The 15,177-nt window shown below is 31.0% G+C and overlaps 1 protein-coding gene and 1 non-coding gene across 3 annotated transcripts; both read left to right on the top strand.

Annotated features, from left to right (window-relative positions):
• Positions 1 to 1,423: 1,423 nt before the first annotated feature.
• HCF101 (ATP binding protein) lies at positions 1,424 to 7,736 on the top strand. Of its 2 annotated transcripts, none has more exons than XM_085719994.1 (15): positions 1,424 to 1,533; positions 1,849 to 1,980; positions 3,198 to 3,340; positions 3,424 to 3,474; positions 3,720 to 3,875; positions 4,262 to 4,405; positions 4,487 to 4,629; positions 5,059 to 5,128; positions 5,370 to 5,465; positions 5,597 to 5,686; positions 5,807 to 5,860; positions 5,991 to 6,114; positions 6,555 to 6,679; positions 6,764 to 6,886; positions 7,429 to 7,736. In XM_085719994.1, the coding sequence occupies exons 1-15, from the start codon at positions 1,458 to 1,460 to the stop codon at positions 7,480 to 7,482; spliced, it is 1,581 nt and encodes a 526-aa protein (XP_085576120.1). In that variant the 5' UTR covers positions 1,424 to 1,457; the 3' UTR covers positions 7,483 to 7,736. The 2 variants fall into 2 exon arrangements, with proteins under 2 accessions (XP_085576120.1, XP_085576119.1); XM_085719993.1 differs by having other exon boundaries at positions 1,846 to 1,980.
• Positions 7,737 to 13,658: 5,922 nt separating this feature from the next.
• On the top strand, positions 13,659 to 13,758 carry LOC146918335 (U6 spliceosomal RNA). The gene has a single exon (XR_015016986.1). It is a non-coding gene; the product is annotated as a U6 spliceosomal RNA (small nuclear RNA).
• Positions 13,759 to 15,177: the final 1,419 nt, after the last annotated feature.

Raw genomic sequence — 15,177 nt, 5'->3', positions numbered from 1 at the left:
GCCAAATGAGGAAAAATATGCAAAACCATATGACCTTTGTTTGTGGAACACAATGATATGGAGTACGTTTTTTTTTTTGTGTGTCCGGAATTCAAACCCCAGACCTTGCATATATTATGCATTGTCCCTATCAACTGAGCTAAACTCACGAGAACATGATATGGAGTACGTTGATACCATGTTTCGAAGTATGGTAGAGGCCAACAAAGAGAATAATAAAATGAGAGAAATATGAAATATGAAATTGATAACATGGAAGTTAATTGATTATAATGTGTATAATGCACTTTATATCAACTAGCAACTAGTTATATAGTAATTACCTTAACAAATACTATCAAACTTCTATCCTGGTTATAAGTAATTGTAGGATTCATGGTTCTAGATCAAATGCAATGGAAAAATAGATTGTGCAATTTTTTCTTGGAGTCATCACAAAGATAGAAATGAATAAAAGATATGAGAGAGTACAAATATGAGAATTATTTATACGAGTCATCTAACTCTAGTTTATTCTCACTGTATTGTAATAAAGGTTTTGAAGTACATGGAACTATGTATTTTCCCTTCGAAAAAAGTTCGCAAGTACATTTGAAATACGTGTTGCTTTATAACTTCATGTATATCTTTTAGAAATATACTTCGAGGAGTGAATCGTCAATGTACTCTTTGAAATTGTAGGTTGTTGTCAAAGCTTTCAATTATATTAATACTGCTAGACAATGTTAAAAACTAAATTCACAAATCCAAGACTTATTTTAAAATATAAATACTTTTAAGAACTAAATTCATGGTATTATATAATTCAAAGATTAAGTTTACTCGTATTTCAAGAGAAAAAAGAAAAATGATTGGAACTTTAGAGTAGCAAAAATAAAGGGTACAAATTGTAGTATTCATTGAGGAGTTATTAGTGATCCTATATGTGTCGAATTGACTTTGACGTTTTTGGAATTTATTCAAATTTAAAGTTAAATTTTGAAATTTTTGAATCTAGAATTCATCTTTATTTTTTGTCTTTAACCATTTATTTCTAGCTAAGGTCTTTGTAATCCAAAGTTCTTCCAAAAATAAATAAACTCTCTAAATATATCAACATTTGATTTTAGTCCTCCTAAAATATTTCTTCGGTTTTTGGTCTCTCCAAAAATTTTCATCCATGAAATTAGTCTCTGTTCTCAATGTAGAGCATGGACTAATTTTATGAATGAAAAATTTTAGAAGAACCAAAAACCTAAGAAATATTTTAAAGAGAATAAAATCAAATGTTTATATATTTAGGAGGACTATTTACTTATTTAACCCATGAATTTAACATATATTCTTAAAAAATTATTTTGGCTTAAGAAACAGGATAAAATATTTTAGAAAAAAAAAAAAAAAAACATATATATAACATAATGGCAACTGAAACATGAGGCTCACAAACTGTCACACTTTATCTTCCACAACTCACAATGCAAAGTGTTCAAGCTTCATCTTCACCACACTTTTCTATCCATTCCTCAAAACCACCACACTCATCAACATGCAGTATAATTCTTTACCACTTTTTAATATATGCTTATTATATATTTTATATGATATTAATGTTCATCATGTATATTTTTTTCTTTGTCTTGATTTTGGTTGTTTTTGTTGTTTTTTTGAACCTACTGCATAGTATATGATTATATATATCACCTGATATTAATGTTCATCATATTTTCTTATTTTATGTATTTTTGTTGTGATTTTTGGCTTTAATATATGATGATGGTTATATATGATATGAAAGTGTTACTATAAAGTATATGATATGATATGATATGAATTCTTATAATTTTCAATTTTTTTTTTTTTTAGCAGGTTTGGTTACTTCTTCTGTGAATGTAAAGTGCTCAGGTTTTTCTCTAAGGGAGCAAAGTTCATTATGGACTTCTTATAATAAGAGGGTTATCTTGAAAAGCTCTTTTTCTGCTAGAGCTGCTTCTGTTGAAGGTAATTTTTTTCTAACTTTTTTCTGTTGAAAGTATGGAATGGAATATAATTGATTTTACTCAAGGGCTTTAACTGCATGGAAAAGTTTTGGACTTTGGTTTTAGTTTACAAGTTTTGTAAATAAGGATATTTGGTTAGTTAAAACATCATTTTTATGGGCTTTATTTAAAGTTAGGGTGTGTTTGGATTGGTTTATTCAAGCTTATTTACTCACATAACCACTTCTGAGACTGTTTGAGAGAGCTTAGGAAAACAACTTATAAGTTATAGCCTCCATAGGGTCAGCTTGGATTGGTCTATTTAAGCCTATCTATTGACATAAGTATTTGTGAGATTTTTTTGGAGAGCTTAAGGAAACAACTTATGATACGTCCATAAACTGTTTTCAGCTTATTTCCATAAGCTCTCCAGGATAGCTTATGAAAACAGGTTATAATTTATATGAAGATTATGAGCTGTTTTCATAAGCTTTCCTTGAGAGCTTACAGAAATAAGCTGAAAATAGCTTGTGGACTTGTCATAAGCTGTTTTCATAAGCTCTCTCAAACAGTCTCGCAAGTGCTTATGTCATTAGATAAGCTCGAATAAGACAATCCAAACAGGCCTAAATATGTATGCTTTTTGGAACTGGTTTATAAAGATGGGGTATGTATGTATGAATGTAAAGCCAATGCTTGATAAACCTTAAGCTTATGAGAACTTTGTTGAATAGTTATCACATTACATGTTTGTAAGTGTTAGAACATCAACCCTAGTTCAAAAGTAAATAGCTATGAAAACGCATACAAAGAACACACGATATTTGATCACAGATTTCGGCAATTTGTGCATACGTCTGCGACTGCAGTACCTATTATCACTGAAAGCTTAGGGTTTACAGAGGACAATTTGTGTTTAAATATTTCGGCCCAATTTACAACATTACTCCTAAACCAAGCAACCTGTCCACTTATCAGGAAACTATGAGCCATATACATGCACAGCTTTATACTTCTATTTTGTGATGAAGTGAATAGAGACTCTTATGTTCTTTTGGGCAGTAATTTTTTTTTTTTCCTGTCTGCTTAATTCACTTGCGTTTTAGAGGAATCACCAAGGATGTGTGCGTAGTCTGTGTTTAAGTGCTTTAGACTTTTGAATGCTAAAAATTGAGACAAGTTAGATTGTGTATCAAGTTAAGATTTATAGTTTCATCTAATGTTTTCTTATATATGCAGTTGGAAATTCCTCGGTATCAACTGGAACAGCCGAGGATGACGTGTTGAAAGCGTTGTCTCAGATCATTGATCCAGACTTTGGAACCGATATTGTTACTTGTGGATTTGTGAAAGATTTGCAGATTGATAAAGCTCTAGGAGAGGTCTTAAAATCACTGGCCTCGAGATTTCTGCAACACATGTGAATGACAATGTTCTTACAAGAAGTTTTTGCTTTGAATCGCAGGTGTCGTTTCGGTTAGAGCTCACTACACCAGCATGTCCGATCAAGGACGTGGTAAATGACACAATTGCCATTGTTTGAGCCATATCTGACGTAGGTTAGAGTGGTAGACTTTTGTTCTATAAACTCATTACATATAGAAGGGATGATAAAAAATGAAACATTGCATATATTTTCCATGATAAATAAATGAATATTTTCGCACTTGATTATGTACGGCTTCCAGTCTCTACATATATGATATTTGAGTTTCATGTGATTTTGAGAAACAACAAAGTGATTATTTATGCACATGACAGTTTGAGCAGCAGGCAAATGAGGTGGTGGCAGTGCTCCCTTGGGTCAAGAATGTCAATGTTACGATGTCTGCACAGCCAGCAAAACCGTTATTTGCAGAACAACTTCCAGCAGGTCTACAGACAATTTCAAATATTATCGCTGTATCCAGTTGCAAGGTGAATCTCCTCATCATATATTAGTCATATTAAAGTTGTTTGTGATAATTTCAGCTGCTTTCTTGTCAATATTTTTTCCATAAATTTGTGCTTTACTCCTGTTGAAGTTAAAGACTTTGTCGTATCTAAATGAACGAAACAGATCATTTATATAGCACCTGATTATTTTACATTTAGTTTATGTAACTTTTGTTTTGTTTTTCGTCCTTGTAAATACATTACATTTAAGGTATATTAAATGCCTTTGAAGAATGCTTCTGAAAAAACAATACAACCATAGTGTCCCAACCATATTTGCTATTTTGAACTGTTAGTTAATCTAATTACATGATTTGCATTTTGTGTCATGAATCATGATTAAATTTTGTCAAAACCAAAATTTGCAGGGTGGTGTAGGAAAATCAACTGTAGCAGTAAACCTTGCTTATACTTTGGCTGATATGGGTGCTAGAGTTGGTATATTTGATGCTGATATTTATGGTCCAAGCTTACCAACTATGGTCTCTCCGGAAAATCGAATATTAGAAATGGTAACATATGATAAACCATGTGTTTTTAAATGTATAATATAGGGAAGTACAAAAAACATTATTGTTTGAGTATTGCTGCAGAATCCAGAAAAGAAGACCATCATTCCAACCGAGTACATGGGAGTCAAGTTGGTTTCTTTTGGATTTGCTGGTCTAGGACGTGCAATTATGCGTGGCCCTATGGTTTCTGGAGTCACTAACCAACTTCTCACTACTACTGAGTGGTATGCATTTCTGAAAAACATAAAAAAACGATATACTATGCATAGAGTAGGGAAAAAGTTACATGCTATATTGCCTTAACAAATCATGTTATTTAAAAAGATTCTGCATGAGATTTATGTGATAGGTTTTACGTTATTCAAGTTTATTGGTCCACTCTACCCTAGAGTATGTATTGAAAATGAAATTAACTATTTTTTTGGATATTTGTTAGTAAGTTAGTGGTTGTGTTTGCTTTCAGATATTGAACCTTGGACATCCTGTTTAAACTCTTTCGGTGTCACTTAGTCGCTAACCGAACTACCTACTTGATCTTTTTAAATTAACCATGTTTATATAATAATCTTTACTTTAGTCCTCTCCAGAAATTAATTTGAAAACCTAATAGGTTATGCTTGATATGTAGTCTTGATTTGGTTTACACAATGTAGGGGCGAGCTTGATTACCTTGTTATCGACATGCCTCCGGGAACAGGAGACATTCAACTCACTTTATGCCAGGTTCTAACTTGAACTCCTTTAGCTTGTTTCACAAAACATTTTAACATTTGAAGCACTGACACAAACACGAGACACGACACTGACACGTTGACACCAGTAGTAATTTGAGAAAATTGAATAAGTGAATGTAACCACATGTGACTATGAAAATGGAATAACATAATAATTCCTTTAATGGTTTGCCATTGTTTTTAACTTTCTAATTTTCATTCATTTTGATTTTGATTGCATATCTTTTTAGATAGTCCCATTAACTGCTGCTGTAATTGTTACCACTCCTCAAAAACTATCGTTCATCGATGTTGCAAAAGGAGTTCGGATGTTTTCAAAGCTTAAGGTGATTCTTCTACATTTCAAAGACATAACTATTACATTTTGTTTTTCCAATCTCATGCTTCTAACCAACACATACTTGATACTATTCACATTTGATACTTATGTATATTATTTTTTCTGTCTATGTAAAAGGTACCTTGTGTAGCTGTTGTCGAGAACATGTGCCATTTTGATGCTGATGGAAAAAGATACTATCCATTTGGTAGAGGTTCAGGATCTCAGGCATGGATATCGTTTCTGAATTTTAACTTTTTGTTTTCTTAATCATATTCATGATGCGTAATATAAAAACAATTATGTACTTTCTGTGACACATGTTTGATTGTTCCATCATATTTGCAGGTTGTTCAGCAGTTTGGAATACCGCATCTATTTGATCTCCCTATTAGACCGACTGTATGTCTCATGTTACTTCACCTATTATACTTCAAACCTTTAGTTTATTCTCTTCTCTCGATGTTTTTTGCTTCTTGCTATATTGCTAAATGCGAATTAAGATTTGAGTTTATTTGAACAATTGTCACAGCTATCTGCTTCTGGAGATAGTGGAATGCCTGAAGTGGTGGCTGATCCTCAAGGTGATGTTTCCAAGATATTCCAAAATCTAGGAGTATGTGTTGTGCAGCAGTGTGCTAAAATACGCCAACAAGGTATTCTACTCCTGCTTGATGACATTTGACAAGAAAATGCATACTCAAGCTAGTTGTTCACTGAATGTTACTAGTTTTGAAATTTATAATTCATTTAATTACAAAATCACTGCTCAATTTTCGGTAGTTGAAATGTTTACTTGTTTTTCTCTTACTAATAAATCTTATCTTATGAATGTTTATTCCCGCTCTATTCTATTTGATTATGGCTTGTATTTTCCGATAAGTAGGCCTCTTTTCCATTAAGTATACATGCAAATAGAAAAAGTGAGGCAGTCACTTTGTTGTCGGAGGCACAACTGGCCGAGCTTTGTGATTAGTCATTGTGTTCTTGCATGCGTTTATTGATCTAATACCTAATGCATTCTAATACAAATTTTTTACTTCTAGCATTCATGCTTTTTCTAAGATTGATATATTTTTTGTTATTTTCAATTCAGTTTCAACAGCTGTGACCTACGATAAATCAGTAAAGGCAATTAGAGTAAAAGTACCAGATTCAGATGAAGAATTCTTTCTGCATCCTGCAACAGTGAGACGGAATGATCGGTCTGCTCAGAGTGTGGTATGTTGATATTTAAGATAAACAAAAAAAATGCTGTTTATTCATATCAGTAGAAGCTAACTTTATCCTTCTCATTTTAAACAGGATGAATGGACGGGGGAGCAAAAATTGCAGTATACCGATATTCCTGATTACATTGAACCTGAAGAAATTCGGCCAATGGGAAATTATGCCGTTTCAATAACATGGCCTGATGGGTTTAGTCAGGTAATGTACTCATCAGATTGGACAGTTCCATTGAAAAAGAAAGCTTTAAATTGTATATTATTAGCATATCAATTGTTCTCGGCTAAAAATATGGTTTGGACTAAGCTTTATGTAAAGAGAATAGTCTTCAAACCTAATACATGTGTTCCTTCTGTTAAAAACAGTACACCACAGCCGAGTCGAGCCAAGGATGAATGAGGCCTAAAGCAAACTTTAAAGTGCCATTTTGCTTTAGGTTCAACTTTTTTGCCGGCATGTGTGGTCTTTTTGCTTTATAAAACGAGTAGCAATTAATTTGTTTAATAGTAGGCCTAAAGCTAAGGTTTTAGTCGTCTTATCCTTGGGCCGGCCCTGTAATGCAGATCCCCATTTATTTGACTGTTGATTTATTATTTAAAAATAAATGATTGATAGAGATTTACCTTACTAACTTATAATCATAATCTTTCATACTTTTCTATTATAATTTGTTAATTGTTTAGTGTTAAGCAACTATATATATGCTCTAAAGTCGATTTTGACTTTTTTACCATATGATGCAGATTGCTCCTTATGATCAACTTCAGACAATGGAACGGTTAGTTGGTGTTTCTTGAAGCAACTACACACTAGCATGATTTTTCTGTTGAAAACATGAGATTCATGAGTGATATATAGAAGCTTCAAGAGTTCTTCAAATCTACTTCAACCAGTAGAAGCATATATTGGTAGAGTTTAAAGAGATTTTCTGAGCAAGCAACTCTAGTTTTTCTCTTATTGTCTTTTGTTCCATTGAGTAAAGCATTTATATCTCAACAATGAATCCTCATATAAAAATTTAACAGAAATATGAATCATAAATTTCCATCCACACACTAGCTTTGTATCATAAAACATTCTCCTTTTGGTTTTGCCCAAGCTATTAGTAATTCATTTAATTGTGTTTAGGGTCTCATGTTGCGAATATCAATTACTCTCTTCGGTCTTAATTGTAAGCAAAAGTAACTAACTCTACACTTATTGAGAAATTTAGATAAGTACAAGGAATCTTGATCTCATAAAATGTAAGTAAATTATCGAAAGTGTCACAACGAGTCTTAGTTTCTCTTGATTATCTTTTAATCAATGATTAAAATAACAATATAAGGAAAACCATTTGATGAACTATTAGATGCTATTCACTGCAAGTAAAAAGCCTCAAGTTAATGTTTGATGATTAATTATCTTTGATTTTTTTTTTGTGGTGGCCGGGGTTCGAACCCCGGACCTTGCATATATTATGCATTATCCATACCAACTGAGCTAAGCTCATGAGGACAATGATTATCTTTTTTTGAAGGAAGGACAATGATTATCTTTGATTACAAAGAGTACTAAAGATGTTATTATAGACAGAATAATAAAAAAATAATTTAATGTTAGAGACGGTATATTTGGTTTGTCTTCAAAGAGACGAAATTTCGAGATGGAATTACGTGTTTAGAGACAAAAAATTTAGATAGAGATGGAACACTTCCATCTTAAATTATAGACGAACAAAAAAAACCTGTTTTTAATATCTTAATGACGACTTAATTAACAATAGACCAAGTTCCATTTCTTATGTTGTGTCTAATCTGTTTAGAGATGGAAATTTTGTATTTTAGAGATGGATTTCACCTGTTTTAACTTCAAATTTGGTACTTTCTATGTAGATTAGTTGCTTATAAAATACTATTAGTTAGTTACTACTTCATTATTTTGTATCAAATCAAAACGATGAAACGAAACTTTCTAGGTTATGTGTTTTTTAAAGATTGATGAATATTATATTTAATTTTTCTTGGTTAAATTTTAAAGATCAATGTTTTATGGCAAGGAATCTGGATTGCGTCAAATGAGCTTAAATTGAAAATTAAATGTTATCTAAATGAGTTTAATTTGAATTATATATAGTTTAACATGTATGATATATCAGTTGGTTCGATAGTGTATGTGTGTGCTTGTGTGCACGCGTGCGTGCGTGTGTGAAAGAATAGTTTGAGGATTCTCAGTTTTATTTGTAGAATTTTGTATCATTTAGATGTACTAATTCTAGTGTAGTTTTGTATGATGTATTAATTCTAGTGTAGTTTTGTATTTTTGTTTGGGAGTGTTTTGAATAGTCTTAAAACCCAAATAAGTGTTTGACCAAACTTTTTATATGGCTCACTCATTAAAATAGAGGGTCGAAGGGGGGGACCCTGTGGATCCGACCCATTTTAACAATTCTAGCAATTATGTAAAAATAACACATTTTGACAAACTTATTGGTACAACCATTTTTTTTATATTTGTGAAATTTTTTATAATAAAGGATAGAGGGATAAATAAAAAAAATTTTGAGGAGAGGAGGGAGTATTTTTTTGGTAGTGCCGGGAGAAGGGAGTATAAGTAATCTTCTTGACTTTTCTCTTAAAAAAACAAAAAAGTAATCTTTTTGAATTTGTGTGAACTTTTCTATGATAATTTTAATAGTCATTAGAAATAAAAAAAATTACTTACTAAGTTCAGTGAAAAGTGTTTTAGGAGTGACATTAAAAATAGAGTAAAAATAGTTAAATTTGTTTTTATTTATTACAACAAATAATAATTATTTTAATTATGCAATTTTAATATATGTATTAAATGAGCTAAAATTGTCATAAAAATTTAACTACGCTAAGACTTGAACACTCTGGCCTAAATGTGGCTTCACCTCTGTTAATAGTATAAAAGGTCATTTTCAAACATTTTAGGACAAAGTAAATCAGTCTAATTACTCATTTTTACACAATGCTTCTGTAAAAAAAAAGTATGGGAAATATTTTTTACTTCGTCCTTACTACTCTGTTCCTTTTGCCATTCCTCAAAACATGGTTCAATCTCTACCATATTTTTATCACCCTCTTCACCGAAAAAGAGTTGGTGTTCATTTTTCAAGGGAAATGCTAACCGATGTCCTACACTGATTAAGGAAGCAAATATAGTAATTTGGTATTGGAACTTGTGCAGTTAATTTCTCAAAAGTCTAAAAAGTACTATTTTCAACTTAAAACTTTCTTTTTTTAGTATTCTTAACCAATACTCCGGAAGCATCGGTTAGCATGATCCTTTTTCTCAATGCCATCTTAAGCCTACATGTTATCCAACCAAAAAATAACGGCAATTCGGAAGCTAGAGATTTTCGCAAAATTGTTCAATGCTCTCCACTTATTCATTGCTATACTCTTCCTTTCGTCATTCCTCCAAACATTGTGCAATCTTCATCATCTTTCTATCACCCTCTTGTTTATTGTTATGCTGTTCATGGTAATCCGCCTCAAAGTCATCATACTATTCCCGCTCTACAACCAAAAATATCTCATTAACTAAGGCTGAAAATGAACTGAGTCAACTCGAACACAATATGAAACTCGATTCGACAATTAACTCGTTGAACTTGGTTATGAACCAAATGAGCTAAACTTGAGTTGAAAATTAAGTTTGTTAACTAAATGAGCTTAACTTGAACTATATATAGTTTAACTAGTTTGATTCATGAGTTGATTCGATAGTGTGTGTGTGGGTGTGTCCACGCGCGCGTGCGTGCGTGTGAAAGATTAATTTGAGGATTCTCAGTTTTATTTGTAGAATTTTGTCTAATTTAGATGTACTAGTTTTTATGTGGTTTTGGATTTTTGTTCAAGAGTGTTTGTGCGGGTTATGTTTTTATTTTTCTATATTTATCTGCACATTTATGTAGCTATGAACTTTGTAATTGTGTCTATCCATTAAACACCTTATGCTTGAGATATTATTTATGTTAATTGAATCTCTTAACACTAAAACATACTCCCTCCGTTTCAAAATACATGTCCAAGTCAACCACTTCACATATGCCAATGCAAAATTTTGACTGTTAATATCTTTAATTATATAAAGTAAAAAATTATGAAAATTTAATATTTTGAAAATATTTGTCGAGACAAATCAAACAACATCTTACATGCTAATATTTGTACTTATACATTAGTAAAAAAGTATGATCAAAGTAAGTCAAATGAATAGTGCACATTGCAAAAATTGGACATGTATTTTGAAACGGAGGGAGTATGTTTTTTTGTTGGTCCTATGTCAACACTGTCTTCGCAATCTTTATGTCTTGATTTTTCCAGGACATATTGTCCTTGCAATTTTTTCGAGGAACCCTCCGAGGAAATGTCATCGGAAAATGGTTTAATCTAACCACTACATAGCATATTTTCTAGGCTATTTTTCGAAGTTCAACCGAAAAGTAAGTAAAACCTGGTTAAAGATTGTTTCAGCTAGGAATCGAACTCGGCTACAATAAAAATGGTTTATATATCCACTTTTATGAGTGAGTTTGTGAATCCTTCTCAACGAATTCATTTTTTTTTTCACAACTGCTCAATGTATTCTTTAAAAAGGGTTCTATTTTCTTCTCACCATGTCGATCGATGAAGTTGTCAAAAAGAACTTCTTATATCCCATACAATCAAACAAATAAAAAGCAAAATTTATTTTCCTTTCTATTCACTTTTTTCCTTGATCCAAATAACATAAACTCTATACCCATTTTCTCTTATTCTCTTCTCAATTTTCTAGAAGTACATTTCCTCTCATTTAAGTGTAAAAGATGTTACAACTAACTCAATCTTATCCAAGTCAGGTATTTATTGGACAGGCTCTTTCACATATAATCCAATTTAATGGTTGGGGGATGAAGATATTTATGGATTTTTTTTCAGGAAAGGAATAAAGGAAAAGGTAACATTAAATTGAACATGTTGTTCACTTACATACCCACTTTTGAAGTACTACCTCCGTTCCTTTTTAAGTGTCACTTTTTAACATTTTACACAAACCAAGACACTCAATAAATATTACTTTTTCTTATACAATAATCTATACTTTTACTATAATAGCCTTAGTCATTTAATATCTTATTTCATATATTTCTCTCTCCACAATAAATAACTAAGGGTAATGTTGGTAAAACAACATTTATTGTTGCATTGAACTTTGAAAGTGACAGTTAAATAGGAACAAAAAATTTCTCCAAAAGTGACACTTAAAAAGGAACGGAGGGAGTAGTTAACAGTATTAGGAACCGTCCAATTAATGAAAAAATAGACATAGTAGGATATTTTTTTGGGGTCCAAAATGAAGGATTGGTTCATTTTCACACACAAATAGCAGCCTTACCCTTTCTTCCTTTATATAGCTTTAAATATCCTACCTAAGTGTCTGTTCATGCTGGTCAATTTTCAACTTCTTTGATAGACATTTTTAATTTTGTGACATTAAATGTTGTTTTATGTATGATTGTGACATTCTTCATTAGAGAATCCGTGAGCTATTAAGCTTTGTTTCATTAATTCATTTTGCTCCAATTCACCTAATGTCTTTTCACTTCAATTTTGTGCAACCTACAACTTTCGTAATACCTTTTCAAGATTTTGGGGTAAAAATTGAATGGAAGGGTTTGGATAGAGTCACCATCGATCGTTGCATATGAAAAAATATATGTTGTGCGGAATCTATTTTAAATGAAACTCAGTTACTTCAAGGGATAAATCTCCGTAATTACGCACGATCAATACATTAGTTTACAAAAACAAAAGTGGGTTGAATGGTGATCTTAGGTGGATCATGAGACTAGAGTGAGAGTGGAACATATGTGTTTTATGACGGTGTATGGTGGCATGAGCTCGTTGTCTGGGATAATATGCACAAGATCTCAAACAATGAAGTCGGTGTATGAATGAGGAGAGTGAGTGATAAATAATGATATATCTTAGGGTTAATTAAGTAAATGATCCCTATAAATATTTAGAATTTTGTTTTTAGTCCCTACAAAATAAAATCACACTTTTTAGTCCTTGTGACATTTTTCTTTAGTATTTTAGGGACCAAAAATGCTGACGTAAAATTCTTACAGGGACTAAAAATGTTGATGGAAAATTTTACAGGGACTAAAAAGTGTGATTTTATTTTATAGGGACTAAAAACAAAATTCTGAATATTTATAAGGACCATTTACTTAAGAGTAGTGATATTTTAACAACCATTTTGGTACAACCTTTGAAACAACTTTGTTGTTCTCTCTTTTTATTGGTCCAACAGAGTATAGAGAGAAAAAGTAAGAGAGAGAATAAAAACATAATGTGAGTATGAAAGAAAAAGTTGTACAAAAGTTGTATCAAAATGGTTGTACAAATATCATTTCTCTTTACTTAATTAACCCTATATCTTATTATGTTGGATAGGCCTCAATTTGTGGATGTGGGAGTGTAGTGTTTTTGGTGGAAAGTTGTCTTTGAGAAGATGATCCGACATGATTGGCATATCATTGTTGGATGAATCATAAGGTCAAGATAAGTGACTTTTGGTTAACACTTAGGGAAATGAGATATAGTATCTTGTGAATACCTTCACCTACTTTTGCTTTACATAGACGTTGGAAATCCACTAAGTTGCAAAATATGCCATACATTCATTTAGGGCTTGGAAATGCATTGTGTCGTATTCACAACACACATTAGTCCTAAGCAATTAGTATCATGTTAAGCAATTAGTAACATTTGAAGGACATAAGAAGCATATTATGGCACCTCGTAAAATGCATGGACACATATCTGAACATGTTATTCTCCTGTAAGATAACATACATAACATGACAATTCAGATACAAAGCCTACGATATGTTACTAATTGATCATATGTTATCATGTTACATGCAAGTAAAGCCATACATACAACTAAACGTGTACAAACGAACAATTAATTAAACGTCCCTTCAGAGACATCTGATAAAATTGGAACGATACAAAGATTAACATGACTTATGCGCAACGATGACATGCACAAATCGAGAAATGGTTCAAATTTATTTTTCCTTAAAAAAAATAATAAAACATTTCCATTCAAGACCACACAGTCATTCATACTCTCAATTCAAGCATGACTCAACTCACATTATATGATGAATGATATTTTTTTATGATACTTTCACACATTCATTTTCCCATATTATCCCCCACGTATACATGACTATGTGTAGTTATAATTCGAATAATTTGTGTAGTTATAATTTGAATATCGAAAAATCCATCCAAATTAAACTACACTAAATTAAAATGGATCATATATTTTTAAACGAGTCATCTAAACTGAACAATATCATATATAATTTTATATTTTAATTTATATTATATAATTTTTTTATCTCAAAATCGATTTAAATTATCATATATAATTTTATATTTTAATTTATATTATATAATTTTTTTATCTCAAAATCGATTTAAATTACACAGTCAATACTCATAATTTTATACTTAAATTAGATAATTTTTTTTTTATCTCAAAATAGATTCAAATTGCACCGTCAATATCCATAATAGCTTAGCTTATATAAGAAAGTGGGTAAGGAAGTCAATACTCATAATTTTATACTTACATTAGATGATTTTTTCATCTCAAAATCGATTCAAATTGCACCGTCAAGATCCATAATAGCTTAGCTTGTATAGGAAAGTGGGTAAGGAATATTCCGTGTATTAAAAAAATTGTGTCATTTTTGCCTTGTCCACATAATTTGGACTATCCGCAGACAAAAAGGACAAGGTGGGCGGCAAAATTCTTATAACTGGATTGTTGTATCTAAGATGGGATTCTCATGAAAAAAGAAATGCTTGATTCCCTTGATGTCTTGGGAATAATTTAGAATTACCTATAGTTCTATGCAAAAAACAAAAATATCACCTCCTTTCTTCTCTGCCTCAGAAAAATAAATGTGAAAATGTTATTAAGAAAAATGAAAAAGAGAAAATATTGAAGAAGAAAAAAAAGAGAGAGATAATGATGAGAAATAAAAATCTAATGGTATAATGTAAGAATAGTTTAACATAAAAAATGTAAGAATATTTGTTATACAGAAGATTTTTTTTTATTAATTAAAGTTAAAAATAAGAGGTTTAGAAATAATGTTAAAGTTGTTTGGCAATGATTTTGAACTTAGAATTTATTTTTCTATAGAATGGTATAATTTGAGTTAAATAATATATAATAAAATAGATAAAATTATCAAAGGTGTCCTACTTGATTTAAAAAACTCATCTCAACTACTTTTTTAAAAAGTTTTTTATATGTACTTCTATACATAAAAAATAAGCTCAAATTTTAATAAGATCTTTTAAAATTTTGTTTGGCCGAATTCCTCATTATATGAAAAAGAAAAAAAAGTCATGTCAAACAGAGCATGAACATATGTTTATATTAAATTATTGAAATTATCTAATGACATATCC

Source organism: Medicago sativa, chromosome 6, assembly GCF_051527215.1.
Source record: "Medicago sativa cultivar Bolivia chromosome 6, Bolivia_mono, whole genome shotgun sequence".
Taxonomy (NCBI): domain Eukaryota; kingdom Viridiplantae; phylum Streptophyta; class Magnoliopsida; order Fabales; family Fabaceae; genus Medicago; species Medicago sativa.
Note: the sequence above shows the minus strand (reverse complement) of the source record. Positions and strands in the feature narration are given on the sequence as shown.